This window comes from Pelophylax lessonae, assembly GCF_965119305.1.
Source record: "Pelophylax lessonae genome assembly, chromosome: 13".
NCBI lineage: Eukaryota > Metazoa > Chordata > Amphibia > Anura > Ranidae > Pelophylax > Pelophylax lessonae.
In genome coordinates, this window is record NC_138780.1 from 3,208,848 (window position 1) to 3,231,300 (window position 22,453).

The window sequence follows — 22,453 nt, forward strand, 5'->3', positions numbered from 1 at the left end:
CAGAGACTGGGGACACTACAAGAGGTGATCAGAGACTGGGGACACTACAGGAGGTGACCAGAGACTGGGGACGCTACAGGAGGTGGTCAGAGACTGGGGACACTACAGGAGGTGGTCAGAGACTGGGGACGCTACAGGAGGTGGTCAGAGACTGGGGACGCTACAGGAGGTGGTCAGAGACTGGGAACGCTACAGGAGGTGGTCATAGACTGGGAACACTACAGGAGATGGTCAGAGACTGGGGACACTACAGGAGGTGGTCAGAGACTGGGGACACTACAGGAGGTGGCCAGAGACTGGGGATGCTACGGGAGGTGGTCAGAGACTGGGGACACTACAGGAGGTGGTCAGAGACTGGGGACGCTACGGGAGGTGGTCAGAGACTGGGAACACTACAGGAGATGGTCAGAGACTGGGGACGCTACAGGAGGTGGTCAGAGACTGGGGACGCTACGGGAGGTGGTCAGAGACTGGGAACACTACAGGAGATGGTCAGAGACTGGGGACGCTACAGGAGGTGGTCAGAGACTGGGGACACTACAGGAGGTGGTCAGAGACTGGGGACGCTACAGGAGGTGGTCAGAGACTGGGGACACTACAAGAGGTAATCAGAGACTGGGGACGCTACAGGAGGTGGTCAGAGACTGGGGACACTACAAGAGGTGATCAGAGACTGGGGACACTACAGGAGGTGACCAGAGACTGGGGACGCTACAGGAGGTGGTCAGAGACTGGGGACACTACAGGAGGTGGTCAGAGACTGGGGACGCTACAGGAGGTGGTCAGAGACTGGGGACACACTACAGGAGGTGACCAGAGACTGGGGACACACTACAGGAGGTGGCCAGAGACTGGGGACACACTACAGGAGGTGGCCAGAGACTGCAGAGATACGGGATACTCCTAGAGATCAAATTGATGACATTTTGATATAAATCCCTCTTGGCCGGCACCATGGTGGTTTGGAACTCTTCTGCTGCTCATCCAGTTTAATTGCTCAGAACTGGGAGACGGAGGACGCGGCGGGTGGTGGGTTGTTAACTTCTAGAAGGCTCGAGAACCACTGCGTGCGTCTGGCGTTCGTCTACCCTTTGCTCATCTCCATTCTTCCATGACGTTTGTTTTCCCACAATGCTCTGCACCTTACATCTCCCTTCCAATTATCCCGCCGTCGCAGCCCAGCGCACACACTTCGGGGCCCGTCATTGTGCGTTTGAAGAATAGTCCTCCACACTTCAGATCGATAGTCCTCAGCCGATCGCTGAAGCGGAACCTCGGCGTAGGAGACTAATTGTCATTGATTTGTAAAACGCGACAGAAACAATGTGCAGCGCGGCGGCCGGACAGAGAGAGAGGTGAAAATGAAGAGGCGCGAGGACTGGCGCTGCGTTTCCGCTGTACAGGCGAGACGTGATTCGGTGATCGCCGCGTCCTGCTCCGCTCTGACAGAAAGCAGATTGGATTTTCTGCGAGCGGCGAGATGCGACGCCTGCGATCCGAGAGCCCCGCTGCTTGTGAATTAATCAGACGTGGCGGAGGACGTTCTGCAATTACCGTCCGCTTGGCTTCCCGGGATGTCAGGTGCAAATTGGAAATCAAAGCCCTCCGAGACGGATTAGGGGGCGGAGCTCCGGGCGATGTTCTTTAATCACTTTATTTAGGAGAAGCAGCGAGTAACAAACATTTGTGTGCCGCAGCACCCCTCAGCTCCCCGTTTCTCTCCCTTCAGTGTCCCCCTTCAGGTCAGAGCCCTCCCACCAATTACACAATAAGTGCCCCCCTCCCACTTCAGGTCTGTGTCCATCATCAGGGTCCCCTATTTAGGTCAGTGTCCCCCTTCAGGTCAGAGCCCTCCCCCCAATTACACAAGTCTACCCCCCCTTTCAGGTCAGTGCCCCCCTGCATATTAGAGGTCCCCCTTTCTAGTCCGAGCCCTCCCACCAATTACACAATAAGTGCCCCCCTCCCACTTCAGGTCTGTGTCCATCATCAGGGTCCCCTATTTAGGTCAGTGTCCCCCTTCAGGTCAGAGCCCTCCCCCCAATTACACGCGTCTACCCCCCCCCTTTCAGGTCAGTGCCCCCCTTCATATCAGAGGTCCCCCCTTCAGGTCAGAGCCCTCCGCTCCCCCTAATTACACAATGAGTGCTCCACCCTCCCCCTTCAGGTCAGAATCTCTCTTCATGTCAGAGCCCCCCTCAGGTCAATGCCCCCTTCATATCAGAGGTCCCTTCTTCATATCGGAGCCCTCGGCTCCCCCAATTTCACAATGAGTGTCCCCTTCTGAGGTCAGAGGTCCCCCCTTCAGGTATTGAATGAGTCCCTTTTCAGGTCTGAGCCCCCCAAATTACACAATGAGCCCCCCCCCCCTTTCAAGTCGAGTCGCCCCCCCTTTCAAGTCGAGTCGCCCCCCTCCTTCAGGTCAAAGTCCCCCCCACTTACAGATCAAAGTCCCTCCACCTTTCAGGTCAGACCCCCCCCCCCTTCACGACAGAGGCCCCCATCATGTTAGAGGAACCCCTTTATGTCAGAGTTCCTCCTTCATGACATCAAAGTCTCCCCTATACATCAGGGCCCCCCCCATCACAGATCCAGAGTCGTCCTCATCACAGAGTCCGGGTTCAAATCATGTCCTTACTCCTGGGAGTCATACGGTTCTCCAATCACAAGCATGACTCTTAGAAGAAGTGTCCTGATTGGGTGTTTAGTCTGGTATGTAATGACCGGTCCCCTTGAATTTTTCTCTTCCAGGTGCGGTTTGGGCAGCAGAAGCGATACCAGGACTGGTTTCAGAGGCAGTACCTCTCCACCCCGGACAGCCAGTCCCTGCGCTGTGATCTGATTCGCTACATATGCGGCGTGGTGCACCCGTCCAATGAGGTGCTGAGCTCGGATATCCTGCCTCGCTGGGCCATCATTGGCTGGCTCCTGACCACCTGCACGGTAAGTAAACGGAGAGAACAGCCAGCAGGAGACCCTCAGATTTGCCCCTCTTCACATTTAGTGTTGTCTCTTTGTGGATACAGTGCTGTAAAAGGGCCAATTATCCACTCCGTAACCTGTCAGAGCCGTGACTCCGCCTTCATCGGGCTAAGTGGGAGGTTTCAGTAAGACTAGGGCAGCTGCAAAGCAAGCAGCATCTGCTGGGCTGTCTCTTTAACCCTTGGTGCTCTGGGAATCCTTTTTCATACATTAACTGTTTATTCATAAAATAAAGATTGTATACCTATAATAAAGAGGACCTGTACTGAGGAAGCAGGGAGATCCTGGCACTGCAGGTCCTCGGGTACAGCTTCCTCTCCAGCGAGGAAAACCATGGCATGGCAAAACATGGAAGTCCCCAAACTGTTCTACTTTACATTTGCTGCTGGCGGGCGGCTTCCTCATGTACCTTGATGTACCCGCATGTTGTGGTGCATATGTGCACTGCGTGCCTCCCCTGGGGAGCGCAGAGGCTTGTTCTGGACACAGCGGGTTGCAGTGCTCATACTGGGCCGCTGTCAATGGCCCAGATAACACATGATCGACGTGCAATCACATGATTTATAGTAAACGAGTTGTGACTGGAATCCATTCATGACATCATTGTTTATTACTGTGTGTAATCTGTGATTGGTCACCAGTGATCACATGGTGAATTGGGCTAATCACAGCACCCTGTACCATGTGATAGCTGTGGGTCAGTACCTTATAATAGCCGTGGGCCAATCAAGGCACCCTGTATCATGTGATAGCCATGGGCCAATCAAGGCACCCTGTATCATGTGATAGCCGTGGGCTAATCAAGGCACCCTGTATCATGTGATAGCCGTGGGCCAATCATGGCACACTGTATTATGTGATAGCCGTGGGCCAATCACGGCACCCTCTATTATGTGATAGCCGTGGGCCAATCACGGCACCCTGTATTATGTGATAGCCGTGGGCCAATCACGGCACCCTGTATTATGTGATAGCCGTGGGCCAATCACGGCACCCTGTATTATGTGATAGCCGTGGGCCAATCACGGCACCCTATACCATGTGATAGCTGTGGGCCAATGCAGCACCTGTACTATGCGATTGCCTTGGGCCAATCCCAGCACATTATACCATGTGATAGCTGCGGGCCTATAGCAGCACCCTATACCATGTGATAGTGTGGGCCAATCGCAGCACCCTGTACCATGTGGGCCAATCAGCACCCTGTACTATGTGATGGCATTGGTCCAATCACATCGCCCTGTACTATTTGATTGCCTTGGGCCAATCACAGCACCCTGTACTATATGTTTGCCTTGGTCCAATCAGAGCACCCTGTACTATGTGATTGCCTTGGGCCAATCACAGCACCCTGTACTATGTGATTGCCTTGGGCCAATCACAGCACCCTGTATGTGATTGCCTTGGTCCAATCACAGCACCCTGTACTATGTGATTGCCTTGGTCCAATCACAACACCCTGTACCATGTGATTGCCTTGGGCCAATCACAGCACCCTGTACCATGTGATGGCCTTGGGCCAATCACATCACCCATTCCGTACCATGTGATTGCCTTGGGCCAAACACAACACCCTGTACCATGTGATAGCTGTGGGCAAATCACTGCATGACAATAGTAAACAATGAGTCATGAAGGAAAGCCATTCACGGTGGTTCAAAAAATTGATGTTACAATGATCATCACTAAAACAAGCAATCACAGTGTAAAAAATAAAATCCCTGATCCCCCCCCCCCCCCAGAGTTAGTACAGTGTCACTATGGTGGACACTGACCTACTCACCTACTCTGACAATATGTAAAAAAATAAAACAAAATATGTATTTTCTGTTACATAATGTCACCGGTCACTGTCCCTGAACACTTCCACACCAGTCATATGCAGTAAAAAAAAAATAATACAATTTTGAAAAAAACAAAACCAATTTTAATAATTTCTTCATTTTCCAAAAATCAGTAATCTAAACCTATCTCTAACAAACGAAGACGTAGTCATGGGGTTCTCAGGCCTTATTAATCCATCTGTGTCTCTTCTTATTATTCGCAGTCCAACGTGGCCGCCTCCAACGCCAAGCTGGCTCTGTTTTACGATTGGCTCTTCTTCAGCCCGGAAAAGGACAGCATCATGAATATCGGTAAGCGATCTGTGGCATTTCTCCTCACATTGCTGGCATCTTGCGGAGATGTTTTATCTCTTATCGCACGTTATCTCTGTATCCTTCACCCTCCGCCAGGCGTTTCATCCCTCCGCTTTACCTTCACCCCGGCATTCCTGCCTTTGTGAGATGTGCGGCGCACACGTCGCTTTAAATAATTTACAGCTCCCCTTATCAGAATGATTCATGAAAACAGCCTGGAATGTTGTCTGGAAAATAATGGAAACCACCAATCGAAGCGGGGCCTGCGTGAAAAGGATTGGAGGGAGAACAACGGCTCACAGCAAATAAATAGATCTAGAGATACATATAAAACAGGCCATCCATCATCTGCTGCCGCTGGGGCTCAGGGTGGGATTTGAGGACAAAACGCGTCAAAGGTGGAGTCGTGCTCAATAGGAGTAACCGAATGAATATAGAAATACAGTTGTTTTAATAAAGTTTGTTGAAATAAAAACGGGTGAGTGGCGTTTGCTCACTCGTACATCCATCTGGATTTATCCCCACCTCCCCCCCTTGGGCAGTGCCACACTTCATCCCCAAGCTTTTTAACCAGTTATGAGGGACACGGCTCACCACCGATCCCCGCAGGAAGCTCCTCCTACCTGGTGGGCGTCATATGATGCCCTCCTGGTCGCACATGAGGCTATTGGTGGTGAGCCATGTCCCTTGGACACAGCGCATCACCGATCAGGCTAAAGAGCCAATGACATCCAGGGTTACCATCAGAGCCCCACATTAGAGTCCCCTTACATAGAGTCTCCTCTTACATAATGATCCTTATCAGAGTCTCCCTTACATCAAGGTCCCCGTCAGAGTCCCCCTTACATCAGGGTCCTTATCAATGTCTTCCCTTATATCAGGGTCCCCATCAGAACCCCCCTTACATCATCTTTACCGTGTGATCAGCTGTGTCCAATCACAGCTGATCCCATGTCAACAAATGCCGGTTAGTACAGGGGACATTTACACTAATAATCAGAGCACTGATCATCAGTCCGGCCTCATCGTTGCCCACCAGTGCGGCCTCACTGTTGCCCACCAGTGCGGCCTCACTGTTGCCGGCCAGTGCGGCCTCGTCGTTGCCGGCCAGTGCGGCCTCGTCGTTGCCCATGCTGGCCAGTGCGGCCCTCGTCGTTGCCGGCCAGTGCGGCCCTCGTCGTTGCCGGCCAGTGCGGCCCTCGTCGTTGCCGGCCAGTGCGGCCCTCGTCGTTGCCGGCCAGTGCGGCCCTCGTCGTTGCCGGCCAGTGCGGCCCTCGTCGTTGCCGGCCAGTGCGGCCCTCGTCGTTGCCCATGCTGGCCAGTGCGGCCCTCGTCGTTGCCGGCCAGTGCGGCCCTCGTCGTTGCCGGCCAGTGCGGCCCTCGTCGTTGCCGGCCAGTGCGGCCCTCGTCGTTGCCGGCCAGTGCGGCCCTCGTCGTTGCCGGCCAGTGCGGCCCTCGTCGTTGCCGGCCAGTGCGGCCCTCGTCGTTGCCGGCCAGTGCGGCCCTCGTCGTTGCCGGCCAGTGCGGCCCTCGTCGTTGCCGGCCAGTGCGGCCTCGTTGTTGCCGGCCAGTGCGGCCTCGTCGTTGCTGGCCAGTGCAGCCTCCTCAGCGCCCATCAATGCAACTTCATCATTGAAGCCTCATTACTGCAGCCTATCCATGCCCGTCAGTGCAGCCTCATCAGTGCCCGTCAATGCAGCCTATCCATGCCCGACAGTGCAGCTTCATCAGTGTCCGTCAATGCAGCCTATCCATGCCCGACAGTGCAGCCTCATCAGTGTCCGTCAATGCAGCCTATCCATGCCCGTCAATGCAGCCTATCCATGCCCGTCAATGCAGCCTATCCATGCCCGACAGTGCAGCCTCATCAGTGTCTGTCAATGCAGCCTATCCATGCCCGACAGTGCAGCTTCATCAGTGTCCGTCAATGCAGCCTATCCATGCCCGTCAATGCAGCCTATCCATGCCCGTCAATGCAGCCTATCCATGCCCGACAGTGCAGCCTCATCAGTGTCCGTCAATGCAGCCTATCCATGCCCGACAGTGCAGCCTCATCAGTGTCCGTCAATGCAGCCTATCCATGCCCGACAGTGCAGCCTCATCAGCACATCAAATAAAGTTTTTTGTTTTTTCCCAAATTTTCAATCTTCTTTTCATTTGTTTAGCAAAATAATAAAACCGTGGTAATTAAATATCACCAAAAGAAAGCTCTATTTGTCTGAAAAATAATAAAAATGTCATCTGGGTACAGTGTTGCATGACCGTGCAATTCTCATTCAAAGTGTGACAGCGCTGACAACTGAAAATTGGGCTTGGCAGAAGGGGGTGAAAGTGCCCGGTATTGAAGTAGTTAATTATTGGTCATTATGTTGGTCCTGCGCGTTATTCAACATCTCCTGTTATCAGCTCCTCCGTTAACCACTGTGATGAAACAGCAGCCATATTTACTGATCCCTTTGTCAAGTAGGTGGCAAGCTTTGTGTTAGATGTCAAGGAAACCTGTCACCAATCGGCACACAGGAAAAGTAGTGACAAGTCTTCTGAAAGCGGGATACGCTGTTATGCTCCAAGCGTTCTGAGAAAGGCTGAATAGATTCAGTGCCCAGAAATGTGCAGACCAGGGATGGCGGCTGCTTCTTTAACCACCTCAATACCGGGCACTTAAACCCCCTTCCTTCCCAGACCAGCTTTCAGCTTTTAGCGCTGTTGCAATTTGAATGACAATTGCGCGGTCATGCAACGCTGTACCTAAACCAAATTTGTGTCATTTTTTCCCCACAAATAGTTTCTTTTGGTGGTATTTGATCACTGTCAGGTTTTTTCTTTTTTGGTGCACAAATAAAAGACTGAAAAGTTTGAAAAAAAAAAAAAAGTTTTTTCGTTTAGGTTATAAAATTTTGTAAATAGATACGTTTTTTCCTGCACTGATGAGCACTGACGATGCCGCACTGACAGGCACTGATGAGGAGACACTGATTGGGTGGCACTGATATGCAGCATTGGTGGGCACTGATAGGCAGCGCTGATGGGCACTGATAGGCAGCACTGATGGGCACTGATTGGCGGCACTGATGGGCACTGATAGGTGGCACTGTTGGGCGGCACTGATCGGCACTGATGGGGGCACTGATAGGCAGCACTGGTGGGCAATAATGGCACTGGTGGGCAGCACTGATAGATGGCATTGGTGGGCAACACTGATAGGGAGGGCACTGGGGGGCTCTCTGAGCCCTGCTTGCCATCCCTGGTGGCCATAGTGGGCATCCCTGGTGGTCATGGGTGGGCATACCTGGTGGCTTAGTGGCACCCCTCCCCCCCCCCCCCCCCAGGGCTGCACTGGTAATCAATGTTCTGATTTCCAGCACAAACCCCCCCTGTGATCAGTGAGTAATTAGAAATACTCACTGATCACCCCCGCAGCAGCACCGATCATCCCTCTTCTCCTCACTGACAGGATCTGTCAGGAGGAGAAGAGATCGAAGCCGTTACAACGGCTCTATTTACATTACATGACGGCTGTGATTGGACACAGCCGTCATGTGATCAGGAGGGCCAATCACAGGGCCCTCCTGCCGAATGATGTTGCTCTGTGTCCTAGGGACACAGGCACATCGAGATCGCGCCGCTGCGCATGCCCGCGGCGGCGCAATCTCTCTCCTTCTGAAGGACGTTCCGGAACGTCCATTCAGAAGGACGAGACTCCCGCCCGGCCGTATATGTACAATGGCCCGGGTGGGAGGTAGTTAAAGACCTCTGGGTTTGTAGAGCAAGAATCAACTTTGGTGGCCAGAAATATGAGGACCAGGGGTCAACAGAGGAAAGCTGCCGTCAGTGGATGAGTGCTGCTTCTTTGGGGACCTCCAGACTGGTGGCGCAAGATTCGACCTCAGTGACCAGAAATGTGTGGACCAGGAGACCTCAGAGGACGGCTGCTGTCAAAGGGTGGTCACTGCCTCTTTGAAGACCTCTGGGCTGCTGGAGCAAGATTCACCACCAGTGACCAGAAATGTGCGGACCAGGAGACCGCGGAGGACGACTGCTGTCAAAGGGTGGTCACTGCTTCTTTTGGGATCTCCAGACTGGTGGAGCAAGATTCAACCTCAGTGACCAGAAATGTGCAAACCAGGAGACCACAGAGGATGTGCAGTGCTTCTTTGAAGACCTCTGGGCTGGTAGAGCAAGATTCATCCTCAGTGTCCAGAAATGTGCGGACCAGGAGACCACAGAGAACGGCTGCTGTCAAAGGGTGGTCACTGCCTCTTTGAAGACCCTTTGGCTGGCGGAGCAAGATTCAACCTCAGTAACCAGAAATGTGTAGAGCAGGAGACTGCAGAGGACGGCTGTTCTCAGAGTGGTCACTTCTTCTTTTGGGACATCCAGACTGGTGGAGCAAGATTCAACCTCAGTAACCAGAAATTTGCAGACCAGGAGACCACAGAAAATGGCTGCTGTCAAAGGGTGGTCACTGCTTCTTTGAAGACCTCTGGGCTGGTGGAGTAAGATTTACCACCAGTGACCAGAAATGTGAGGACGTCTGCTCTCAAAGAGTGGTCACTGCTTCTTTGGGGACCTCCAGACTGGTGGAGCAAGATTGAATACTGATGGCCAGAAATGTGTGGACCAGGAGACCACAGAGGATGGGCACTGCTTCTTTGAAGACCTCTGGGCTGGTAGAGCAAGATTCACCACCAGTGACCAGAAATGTGTGGACAAGGAGACCGTGCAGGACGGCTGCTCTCGAAGGGTTGTCACTGCCTCTTTGAAGACCTCTGGGCTGATAGAGTAAGATTTATCACCAGTGACGAGAAATGTGCAGACTAGGAGACCACGGAGGACGGCTGCTATCAGAGGGTGATCGCTGCTTATTTGAGGATCTCCAGACTTGTGGAGCAAGATTCAACTTTGGTGACCAGAAATGTGTGGACCAGGAGACCACAGAGGGTGTGCAGTGCTTGTTTGAAGACCTCTGGGCTGGTGGAGCAAGATTCATCCTCAGTGACCAGAAATGTGCAAACCAGGAGACCACAGAGAACGGCTGCTGTCAAAGGGTGGTCACTGCCTCTTTGAAGATCCTTTGGCTGGTGGAGCAAGATTCACCACCAGTGACCAGAAATGTGCAGACCTGGAGACCGCGGAGGACGGCTGTTCTCAGAGTGGTCACTTCTTCTTTGGGGACCTCCAGACTGGTGGAGCAAGATTCAACCTCAGTGACCAGAAATGTGCAGACCAGGAGACCACAGAGAACGGCTGCTGTCAAAGGGTGGTCACTGCCTCTTTGAAGATCCTTTGGCTGGTGGAGCAAGATTCACCACCAGTGACCAGAAATGTGCAGACCTGGAGACCGCGGAGGACGGCTGTTCTCAGAGTGGTCACTTCTTCTTTGGGGACCTCCAGACTGGTGGAGCAAGATTCAACCTCAGTGACCAGAAATGTGTGGACCAGGAGACAACAGAGGATGTGCACTGCTTCTTTGAAGACCTCTGGGCTGGTAGAGCAAGATTCAACCTCAGTGACCAGAAATGTGCAGACCAGGAGACCACAGAGGACGGCTGCTGTCAAATGGTGGTCACTGCCTCTTTGAAGACCTGTGGGCTGGTGGGGAAAGATTCACCACCAGTAACCAGGAATGTGCAGACCAGGAGACTGCGGAGGACGGCTGCTCTCAAAGGGTGGTCACTGCCTCTTTGAAGACCTCTGGGCTGATAGAGTAAGATTTATCACCAGTGACCAGAAATGTGCAGACTAGGAGACCGCGGAGGACGGCTGCTATCAGAGGGTGATCGCTGCTTCTTTGAGGATCTCCAGACTTGTGGAGCAAGATTCAACTTTGGTGACCAGAAATGTGTGGACCAGGAGACCACAGAGGGTGTGCAGTGCTTGTTTGAAGACTTCTGGACTGGTAGAGCAAGATTCCCCACCAGTGACCAGAAATGTGCGGACCAGGAGACGACTGTTCTCAGAGGGGTCACTTCTTCTTTGGGGACATCCAGACTTGTGGAGCAAGATTCAACCTCATTGACCAGAAATGTGCAGACCAGGAGACCACAGAAGACAGCTGCTGTCAAAGGGTGGTCACTGCCTCTTTGAAGACCCTTTGGCTGGTGGAGTAAGATTCACCATCAGTGACCAGAAATGTGAGGACAGCTGCCCTCAAATGGTGGTCACTGCTTCTTTTGGGACCTCCAGACTTGTGGAGCAAGATTCAACACTGGTGACCAGAAATGTGTGGACCAGGAGACCACAGAGGATGTGCACTGCTTCTTTGAAGACCTCTGGGCTGATGGAATAAGACTCATGGACCGGTGACCAGAAATGTGTGGACCAGGAGACCATGGAGAATGTGCACTGCTTCTTTGAAGACCTCTGGGCTGGTAGAGCAAGATTCATCCTCAGTGTCCAGAAATGTGCGGACCAGGAGACCACAGAGAACGGCTGCTGTCAAAGGGTGGTCACTGCCTCTTTAAAGACCTCTGGGCTGGTGGAGCAAGATTTACCACCAGTGACCAGAAGTGTGTGGACCAGGAGACCGTGGAGGACGGCAGCTCTCAGAGTGGTCACTGCTTCTTTGAAGACCTCTGGGCTGGTGGAGTAAGATTTACCAACAGTGACCAGAAATGTGAGGACGGCTGCTCTCAAAGGGTGGTCATTATTTCTTTGGGGACCTCCAGACTTGTGGAGCGAGATTCAACACTGGTGGCCAGAAATGTGTGGACCAGGAGACCAAGGAAGACAGCTGCTGTCAGAGGATGGGCACTGCTTCTTTGAAGACCTCTGGGCTGGTGGAGCAAGATTCACCACCAGTGACCAGAAATGTGCGGACCAGGAGACGGCAAAGGACGACTGTTTTCAGAGTGGTCACTTCTTCTCTGGGGACATCCAGACTTGTGGAGCAAGATTCAACCTCAGTGACCAGAAATGTGCGGGCCAGGAGACCTCAGAAAATGGCTGCTGTCAATGGGTGGTCACTGCCTCTTTGGGGACCTCCAGACTGGTGGAGCAAGATTCAACACTGGTGGCCAGAAATGTGTGGACCAGGAGACTACAGATGACAGCTGCTGTCAGAGGATGGGCACTGCTTCTTTGAAGACCTGTGGGCTGGTGGAGCAAGATTCACCACCAGTTCCCAGAAATGTGCGGACCAGGAGACCACAGAGAACGGCTGCTGTCAAAAGGTGGTCACTGAATCTTGCTTTACCAGTCCAATCACAGGCTGGGGGAGGGACGAGACCTGTAAGTGCCATAGCTGTATAAATCTCAGGAGTGAATGGACAGAACTATGAATTCTTTCTAGTTTCCATCTCTGTATTCTTTCTGTGCGTTTTATCTGCAGTTCAGCTTTAATGTGTTTGGAAATTTCCGGATTGCATCCTAATTTATTTATTTTTTCTTTCACTCCCACAGAGCCGGCAATCCTGGTGATGCACCATTCCATGAAGCCGCATCCCGCCATCACTGCCACCCTGCTGGACTTCATGTGTCGGGTATGATATTGGGTATATGGCGGGAGGGGTTAATGGAAGCTGTGGCTCCCATCCTCCGTGTTGTGTGTTGATTAGTAGGCCCCCCGGGTCAAGATATGATTAGAGCCGCCGCAGAGAGAAGAAACCGAGCGCGCTGAATGATAGATATCCCGCTAATGATGACATCTGCACCTCGCTCTGAGGGGGTGGGGGAGGGGGGGATTGTACTGAGCCGCGGCACCCTACATCAGCCGCCTAATAAGATCACATTGACAGACGATGGCAGACAGATTTATATATCCTATCCTATACACACCGCCTCCCTGTCAGCCTAACGCCCCATCCTATACACACCGCCTCCCTGTCAGCCTAACGCCCCATCCTATACACACCGCCTCCCTGTCAGCCTAACGCCCCATCCTATACACACCGCCTCCCTGTCAGCCTAACGCTCTATCCTATACACACCGCCTCGCTGTCAGCCTAACGCTCTATCCTATACACACCGCCTCCCTGTCAGCCTAACGCTCCATCCTATACACACCGCCTCCCTGTCAGCGCAACGCTCCGTCCTCTACACACCGCCTCCCTGTCAGCCTAACGCTCCGTCCTCTACACACCGCCTCCCTGTCAGCCTAACGCCCCATCCTATACACACCGCCTCCCTGTCAGCCTAACGCTCCATCCTATACACACCGCCTCCCTATCAGCCTAACGCTCCGTCCTCTACACACCGCCTCCCTGTCAGCCTAACGCTCCATCCTATACACACCGCCTCGCTGTCAGCACAGCGCTCCGTCCTATACACACCGCCTCCCTGTCAGCCTAACGCTCCATCCTATACACACCGCCTCCCTGTCAGCACAGCGCTCCGTCCTATACACACCGCCTCCCTGTCAGCCTAACGCTCCATCCTATACACACCGCCTCCCCGTCAGCCTAACGCCCCATCCTATACACACCGCCTCCCTGTCAGCGCAACGCCCCATCCTATATACACTGTCTCCCTGTCAGCGCAACGCTCTGTCCTATACACACCGCCTCCCTGTCAGCGCAACGCTCCGTCCTATACACACCGCCTCGCTGTCAGCGCAGCGCTCAGTCCTATACACACCGCCTCCCTGTCAGCACAGCGCTCCGTCCTCTACACACCGCCTCGCTGTCAGCGCAACGCTCTGTCCTATACACACCGCCTCCCTGTCAGCGCAACGCCCCATCCTATACACACCGTCTCCCTGTCAGCGCAACGCTCTGTCCTATACACACCGCCTCCCTGTCAGCGCAACGCTCCGTCCTATACACACCGCCTCGCTGTCAGCGCAGCGCTCAGTCCTATACACACCGCCTCCCTGTCAGCACAGCTCTCCGTCCTATACACACACCGCCTCGCTGTCAGCACAGCGCTCCGTCCTATACACACCGCCTCGCTGTCAGCACAGCGCTCCGTCCTATACACACCGCCTCCCTGTCAGCACAACACCCCATCCTATACACACCGCCTCCCTGTCAGCACAGCGCTCCATCCTATACACACCGCCTCCCTGTCAGCACAGCGCTCCATCCTATACACACCGCCTCCCTGTCAGCACAGTGCTCCATCCTATACACACCGCCTCGCTGTCAGCGCAACGCTCCGTCCTATACACACCGCCTCCCTGTCAGCGCAACGCTCTGTCCTACACACACCGCCTCCCTGTCAGCGCAACGCTCTGTCCTACACACACCGCCTCCCTGTCAGCGCAACGCTCTGTCCTACACACACCGCCTCCCTGTCAGCGCAACGCTCTGTCCTACACACACCGCCTCCCTGTCAGCGCAACGCTCCGTCCTACACACACCGCCTCCCTGTCAGCGCAACGCCCCATCCTATACACACCGTCTCCCTGTCAGCGCAACGCTCCGTCCTATACACACCGCCTCGCTGTCAGCGCAGCGCTCAGTCCTATACACACCGCCTTGCTGTCAGCACAGCGCTCTGTCCTATACACACCGCCTCCCTGTCAGCACAGCGCTCCGTCCTATACACACCGCCTCCCTGTCAGCACAGCGCTCCGTCCTATACACACCGCCTCCCTGTCAGCACAGCGCTCCATCCTATACACACCGCCTCCCTGTCAGCACAGCGCTCCATCCTATACACACCGCCTCCCTGTCAGCACAACGCTCCGTCCTATACACACCGCCTCGCTGTCAGCGCAATGTGTCCTATACACACCGTCTCCCTGTCAGCACAGCGCTCCATAATATACACACCGCCTCCCTGTCAGCACAACGCTCCGTCCTATACATACCGCCTCCCTGTCAGCGCAATGTGTCCTATACACACCGCCTCCCTGTCAGCGCAATGTGTCCTATACACGTGTGGATACATGTGCAGTTCAAGCAGTAAAGATGAGCTCATGTAACATCCCGAGTGATTGTTTACCAAACGAATGTCAATAAATCACCCTAAAGACACCCAATATGGGGGACGGGTGAAAGAAGAGATCCTCCTGATAATGTTGCGCCAGACTGGGGTGGGGGGGTCTTTGTCTGCTAGGGATGCAGCGATACCAGTTTTTTAAGACCAAGTACTGATACTTTTTCACAAGTGCTCGCCAATACCAATTACCGATAACTATTTTTAGTGTCTATTGGATAAAAACATGTAAAGGGCCTCTTACACCCAAGAAATAGAGCAAAACCACAGCCCCACATGTGACCAGGTTATGGTGTAGAGAAATACCATCTGTGCCACCAGGAAAGCAAAGGATGGAAATACGGATGAACCAGCTGGGAGGAGAGATGTGGATGGTGATGTGACTGGAAATGTTACGGGAAGTGGCTTCTCGCCAAGCAGATCACTAGAACTGGGGACTCTGCTGGAAGGCATAACTGTCTGTCTCATTTCAAGCCACTGTGGATGCTCTATTTCCTGAGACCACCAGGAAAGCAAAGGATAGGAAGATGGATGAACCAGCTGGGAGGAGACATGTGGATGGTGATGTGCTGTGTATCCTCCGTATCTAGGAAGAGCCACTGAGCATCACCAGTCACGGCGGACCGGAAATTATTTTACCGGAAGTGACTTTTTGCCAACCAGATCACTATAACTGGGGACTCTGCTGGAAGGCACAACTGTCTAGGTCTAGTTTCAAGGCACTGCCTCATTGTCAAGCCACTGTGGATACTCTCTTTCTTGAGACCACCAGGAAAGCAAAGGTTAGGAATATGGATGAACCAGCTGGGAGGAGATATGTGGATGGCGATGTGCTGTGTATTTCCGTATCACCGGAAGTGACGTCTCGCCAACCGGCTCACTAAAACTAAGGACTCTTCTGGAAGGCACGACAGTCATTTCAAGGCAATGCCTCTTTGTCAAGCCACTGTGGATGCTTTATTTCCTGAGACCACCAGGAAAGCAAAGGATAGGAAGATGGATGAACCAGCTGGGAGGAGAGATGTGGATGGTGATGTGCTGTGTATCCTCCGTATCTAGGAAGAGCCACCGGGCATCACCAATCATGGCGGACCAGAAATTATTTTACCAGAAGCGACTTTCGCCCAACCAGATCAATAGAACTGAGGACTCCCGCTGGAAGACACAACTGTCTAGGTCTAGTTTAAGGCAATGCCTCTTTGTCAAGCTACTGTGGATGCTCTATTTCTTGAGACCACTAGGAAAGCAAAGGATAGGAAGATGGATGAACCAGCTGGGAGGAGAGATGTGGATGGTGATGTGCTGTGTATCCTCCGTATCTAGGAAGAGCCACTAAGCATCACCAGTCACGGCGGACTGGAAATGATTTTACCGGAAGTGACTTTTCGCCAACCAGATCACTAGAACTGGAGACTCTGCTGGAAGGCACTGCTTCTTTGTCAAGCCACCGTGGATGCTACATCTCCTGAGACCACCAGGAAAGCAAAGGATATGAAGATGTGGATGGTGATGTGCTGTGTATCCTCCGTATCTAGGAAGAGCCACTGGGTATCACCAGTCATGGCAGACTGGAAATTGTTACCGGAAGTGACTTTTCGCCAACCAGATCAATATAACTGGGGACTCTGCTGGAAGGCACAACTGTCTAGGTCTAGTTTCAAGGCACTGCCTCTTTGTCAAGCCACTGTGGATGCTTTATTTCCTGAGACCACCAGGAAAGCAAAGGATAGGAAGATGGATGAACCAGCTGGGAGGAGAGATGTGGATGGTGATGTGCTGTGTATTTCCGTATCACCGGAAGTGATGTCTCGCCAACCGGCTCATTAAAACATGGGGACTCTTCTCGAAGGCACGACAGTCATTTCAAGGCAATGCCTCTTTGTCAAGCCACTGTGGATGCTCTATTTCCTGCCTGTAGGTGGCACTTTACATGTTTTTAATAAAACTTGCGGGTATCAGTTTTAGTATCAGGGCATTAGTACAAGTACTCGTCCAAATGCTTAGTATCGGCACCGATGCTGGTATCAGTGCAATGATACTGCCTGCTTGAACTGCAAATGCATCCTTGATGAAGTTGACTTTATTTGAAGAAATGCGTTGGATAGAAATCAGTGTATGAAGGATAGTCTGTAACTATGAGATAAGTCTCCAGCACTCTATGGTGGAACCCAGAGAATCTGGGGATGTAAAAAGAAACTCTCTTATATGAAAACACAAAAACTGGAAAGTTTATAAGTTTGTGTTGATGAATATTTGCATATGATAAACAGCGCCCCCTTTCTTTCTTCCCTGGTGTTGGAGCTTTAGCTTACACAATGTTAGTTTTCATCTCGCCGTCTTTATAGGTTTTTTTTTTTCCTTTTACTTTGTAGATGAAAAAAGCTGCTCTTCTTTTTTTAATCTTCCTCTTTGAATAGAGCTGCATGCGCTGCTTATAGGAAGAGTTAAAACTGATCAAAGAGGGATTCAAACTGAAAAAGAGGAGTCTGGATTTCTTTCAGTCTTTATGCCTTTCAAGATGAAATTAAATTATTTGTGTGCCAGGAAACGGGTACAAAAAAACATGGCATTGGGTCCCCCCTCCCCCACACTGGAAGGGTTAAACATTTCTATATGAGTAAGGAAGTCCCGCTCCTATCGGATTTTGGGGGACTGTGAAACGGCCTCAGCCCCTCTCTGGCCACACGTCTGACGCGTTTAATCCTACACTGGGGCTTAATCATATCTTTACAATTAGGCTGCGTCGCAAAATGCATCAGGGCGTGGCCAGAGAGGGGCTCAGGCCGTTTGACTGTTACCTAAATTAGGAGTGCGGCTTTCTTAGAGTTCTATATATAATTGCTATCTTGGCTGTGTGTCTGGATGCCGGCACCCAACAGAGCTGTGGATCCCCAGGGCAGTTTGGGGGCGCTAAGAGCGGCACTCCAAGTTTGTTTACATGGGTCGCAAGGGTTAAACACTTGGTACGCAAACAGGGATAAAGGCGCTCAACCTCGTTCCACCCATATATCATGTTTCATCCTCAGGGGTACCGGTGCTCCTACTGGTTCCCGTCAGCCGCTCCATAATCTGGACAAAAGGGCAGCTGGTCTCTGTTCTTCTATATGTTTTTATTTATTTTCCTCGTTAAGCCAAGGGGGGTTTTTCAGAAGAGGCTGTATTACTTCCCGCTCCAGAAGGTTCTCTTGATGGCCTCCTCTTTAAACTGCTACTGTCTGTGGTCACACACTTGCCCCACCCTGTACAATATAGTGAGGGCCCTGCACTGTACATAACACCAAGACCCTGCCCACAGTCCAGAGCTTCAGGGAGAGGAGAAAAACCCTAGAGCCGGCTGGGGCAGGAATCCAGTAAGTAACGCAGCCTCCTCGGCAACCCCCCTAAACTTAAGTTTAACATTTAAGCCAGGGCCCCCCTGAAAGAGGTTTTTTTTTTGTGTCTGGAGCTGGACTTTAAGATGTAAATCCAGCAAAAACTGGCCTTGGTCTCGTTGGTCTTGTTGTGGTGTCATCTGATCTTGGTGTGGTCAAGGTCTTGGTCTGGTCTTGGTCTTGTCTTAATATAGTTTGGATATAGTCTTGGTGTGGTCTGGCTATGGTCTTGGCCTTGGTGTGGTCTGGCTATAATCTTGGCCTTGGTGTGGTCTGGCTATAATCTTGGCCTTGGTGTGGTCTGGCTATAATCTTGGCCTTGGTGTGGTCTGGCTATAATCTTGGCCTTGGTGTGGTCTGGCTATAATCTTAGCCTTGGTGTGGTCTGGCTATAATCTTAGCCTTGGTGTGGTCGGGCTATGGTCTTGGTCGGGCTATGGTCTTGGTCGGGCTATGGTCTTGGTCGGGCTATGGTCTTGGTCGGGCTATGGTCTTGGTCGGGCTATGGTCTTGGTCTAGGTCTTGGTGTGGTTAAGGGTCCAGGACTTGGTCAGGTTCTGGTCTTTGGTCCAGGTCTTGGTCTAGTCTGGCCAGTCCAAAACTAAAGCTGGATACACACTATACAACTTTTGTTGGTAGAATTCCTTTAGATTTACCTTCAACTGTGTAGTGCAAGGGTCTGCCTGATTGCATACAAATTGAAAGTGTTTAGGTCTGACCTCATATAAAGTTTAAGGAAAAAAATCTAGGACAATTGTATAGTGTGTATCCAGCTTAAGACCAGATTTTTATTTTGGATGGAGTGGGAGGAAAGATTAGCTTCCAAAATAATTTTTCTGTCAGTTCCCCTGTTGGGAAGATTTACACTCACTTCTTGTTCTGGTATCCAAACAGTAAGTGAGGGGCAGTTTCCCAGAGAGGGGACACAAACTTCAATATAAACCTCAGGATTGCCTCTTCCCTGTTCTATCCAAAGGTGAAAAAGTTCGGTCTTGGTATTAATGTTCCATCAAACATAGACACGCTAGTCTATGTCAGAGGTTTACTAACATTGTAGGAGGTGGATTGACTGTTGGTCCTAAATTGGACACCGTAGGGTAGGCTGTTAGTTATAGAAATGGTCTTTCTGGAAGTTGCCCTTTGCACCAAACTATACGACAACCTTCTAAAACTTACCTCTGGCAGGGGAATAAGGTAATATAGAAGGGACAGGTCCTCCTAATGTGGAACTAAACTCAGTAAAATGACATGGGATCAAGTCAGTCAGATACAGATCTACTGGCACGATCAACTGGTGGTGGCCAAACCCCCCCTCTGCAGTACAGGAATCAGTTATTCCCTAGCGTCTGAAGAAGTTGGGCTGAGTTCCACTTTAAGTTCCATTCAAGTCTGTAGCAGAAGAAGGAACGATCTTTAAATGTAATGCAAAAATGTCCTGAAGGTGTCCCAGTAGGAGCCAAGCTGTGGTGACAGGTCCTCTTTAAATTTTCGAGACCCCCAGCCCTGCCCAGTCCAGGTCTCAAGGTGTCCCCTACTTCCTATACTAATAGGTCATCAAATCTCAGAGCTGGTGGGCCCCTTATTTCCCCTCCTCCTGAGGGCCCCGGAGACCTCCAGAAATGCCGGGAATGTTTCCAGTTTTGGAGTTCGGTTCTCGGCGGGGTTCCCAGGAGACCCCGACTCTGATCCCCCTCCATACCAAGTCATTGTTTCTCTGCAGTCCAGGTTTTGTTCTTTCCAAAATATTTGTCTGTGCTATTATTGGCCCGTCAACCCGTCTCATATCCCCCCCCCCCCTTTATTTTGCTCCAGGGGGCCACAAATTATAGGGAACAGACAGAGGAGTGAATATGGGACAGCCTCGTGCTTTTTGTTTATGGCAATGTTCTCAGTGTACCTTGTGTAGCCTCCAACTGCGACACGTCAGTCTGCGATGCATCGGCGCTCCTTGTGGGGTTTTCTGATTCAGATGAATGTAAAATAAAATTTGCTCCACCAAGAGCTCCTTTACACTTGTAGTTGGGGGGGGGGGGGCCTAAAAAACGGGGGTTTACTGCTCCCCAGCCACTCCCCCTTAACCAGTTGTCCTCCCAGCTCTTCCGTTCCTCTGGGGAGCCCCGGGACTGTGGGGAAACTGGTCGTACAGTGAGAGCGGGAGGAACTCGGGGAAACGTCTGTTCTCTGATCCCTCCTGTGACTAATAACCCCGGACGTGATGTGTATTACGTCACTTTCGGGTCATAACTATCATTCCTCAACTAGCTGCTTTGATCTAATAGAGCCCTAATGTCTCCATAAATAAAGAGGACCTGCCCATGCAATTACATAGGGGCCCATTAGCCCCCTTTTAAAAATAAACCAGTATAAAATCCAACAAAAACACTACGGCCCCCGATGACGTAATTTTAGGACAAAACGCGTAGGGCGATTGCTTGGATAATGACATAACGTCATCATGCAAGCAACCGCGGCTTGTTTCCTGGATTTGTTTTTCCAGACTTTCGATATGCAAAGCTGATTTTATACCACGTGAGTGCTGCTTTATGTTTTAGTATATTTAGTTCCTTTATTGCTACACTGAGGCTTTTTTTTTTTTTCCCCTGTATTTTTTGTATGAGTGGACTACCTCCCTAGGAAAGGCGGAGCTTTATCTGATTGGGTTTCCTTGGAGAATGTATATACAAAGCGCTATTTGACCATATAAAAAGTGCAGCGTAGGGCAAGGTTGTGTATGTAACAAATTTATCGGCTGAAAATAGGGTTATCGGCGTGGTGCCAATAATGGCATGCTGCGTCCCATTGACTTGAATGCAAAACACCCCCTATTGACTTCAATGCAAAATCGCGTCCCATTGACCACAATGCAAAATCGCGTCCCATTGACCACAATGCAAAATCGCATCCTATTGACTTCAATGCAAAAATGCCATTTACATTTTTTTTTTTTTTTTATGGTCCGTCTGGATCCTAAACTTTTGTTTTCGGCACCGGAATTTTACTTTTTGGTGCACCACTACTGGTAACAGTAAACTTGTGACTGGTAAAGGCTCTTTAACGCTGCGCCCATGGAGGATTTTGGGTACGCATTTTTTTTTTCACGGATGTGCGCAATTTTTTTTATGGCTTGACATGTTTGGTATCTATTTACTCGACGTATCATTATCTTTTCATGTTTTACCAAAAAAAAATTGGGTATAAGATTGTCTTTGCACCAAAATTCATTTTATTGTATAATTTTCCTAAAAATATGCATTAAATTGAATTTGGGTGCATTGTAAAACACCATTTTATTCCCCGGGGTCCCTGCTTTCAGAATAGATCTACTTTTTATATGGGGGTTACAGTGATTTATAGCAAGCAAGGCAGATTTTACCAAAAATTGAGGGTGTGGAGGTTAAAACAGGAGGTGAGCAGGTGACACCCCCCACCTCCCCTGTAAATGCCCTCTGAAAAGTGATCCACTTATAGATATCTTTTGCTTTTACAGATCATCCCTAATTTTTACCCCGCTCTGGAGGGTCATGTCAGACAAGGTGTATTCAGCTCCCTTACCCACATCATGGAGAAGAGAGTCCTGGCGTAAGTATCCGGGTGTTTGTATTAGGTGTTATCCCTACCTTCCTATATCTGCTATGAAAGGAGGTCACCCCCCCCCCCAGTGATATTTAAAGGGGTTGCTGTTCTCTGAAGTAGATGTATGATGGGATATTCTCTCTCTTGCAGGCATCTGGCTCCATTGTTCCACAACCCAAAACTGGATAAAGAGTTACGATCGATGCTCAGAGAGAAGTTCCCGGAGTTCTGCAACCTCCCATCTCCAGCCTCAGAAAGTAAGGGGCTGCCCGTGAGTATGTGGTGATGCCGCTACCGTTTATTATTTGTCTCCAAGGATTTTCTCTCATTTCACATCATCCCCCCCCCCCCTCCCTCTCCTCCCCCCCCCTTCCCTCTCCTCCCCCCCTTCCCTCTCCTCCCCCCCCTTCCCTCTCCTCCCCCCCCTTCCCTCTCCTCCCCCCCCTTCCCTCTCCTCCCCCCCCCTTCCTCTCCCCCCCCCCCTTCCCTCTCCCCCCCCCCCCCCTTCCC

General features: G+C 51.3%; 1 protein-coding gene across 1 annotated transcript in view; it reads left to right on the forward strand.

Moving 5' to 3' along the window:
* The window catches only part of INTS3 (integrator complex subunit 3), a 120,671-nt gene that overhangs the window by 62,431 nt on the left and 35,787 nt on the right, over positions 1-22,453 (forward strand). The window contains exons 10-14 of the mRNA XM_082275164.1: positions 2,752-2,943; positions 5,030-5,117; positions 12,522-12,601; positions 21,858-21,949; positions 22,094-22,218. Of these exons, the coding sequence (XP_082131290.1) occupies positions 2,752-2,943; positions 5,030-5,117; positions 12,522-12,601; positions 21,858-21,949; positions 22,094-22,218 (577 nt within the window). The remainder of the gene's footprint in view (positions 1-2,751; positions 2,944-5,029; positions 5,118-12,521; positions 12,602-21,857; positions 21,950-22,093; positions 22,219-22,453) is intronic.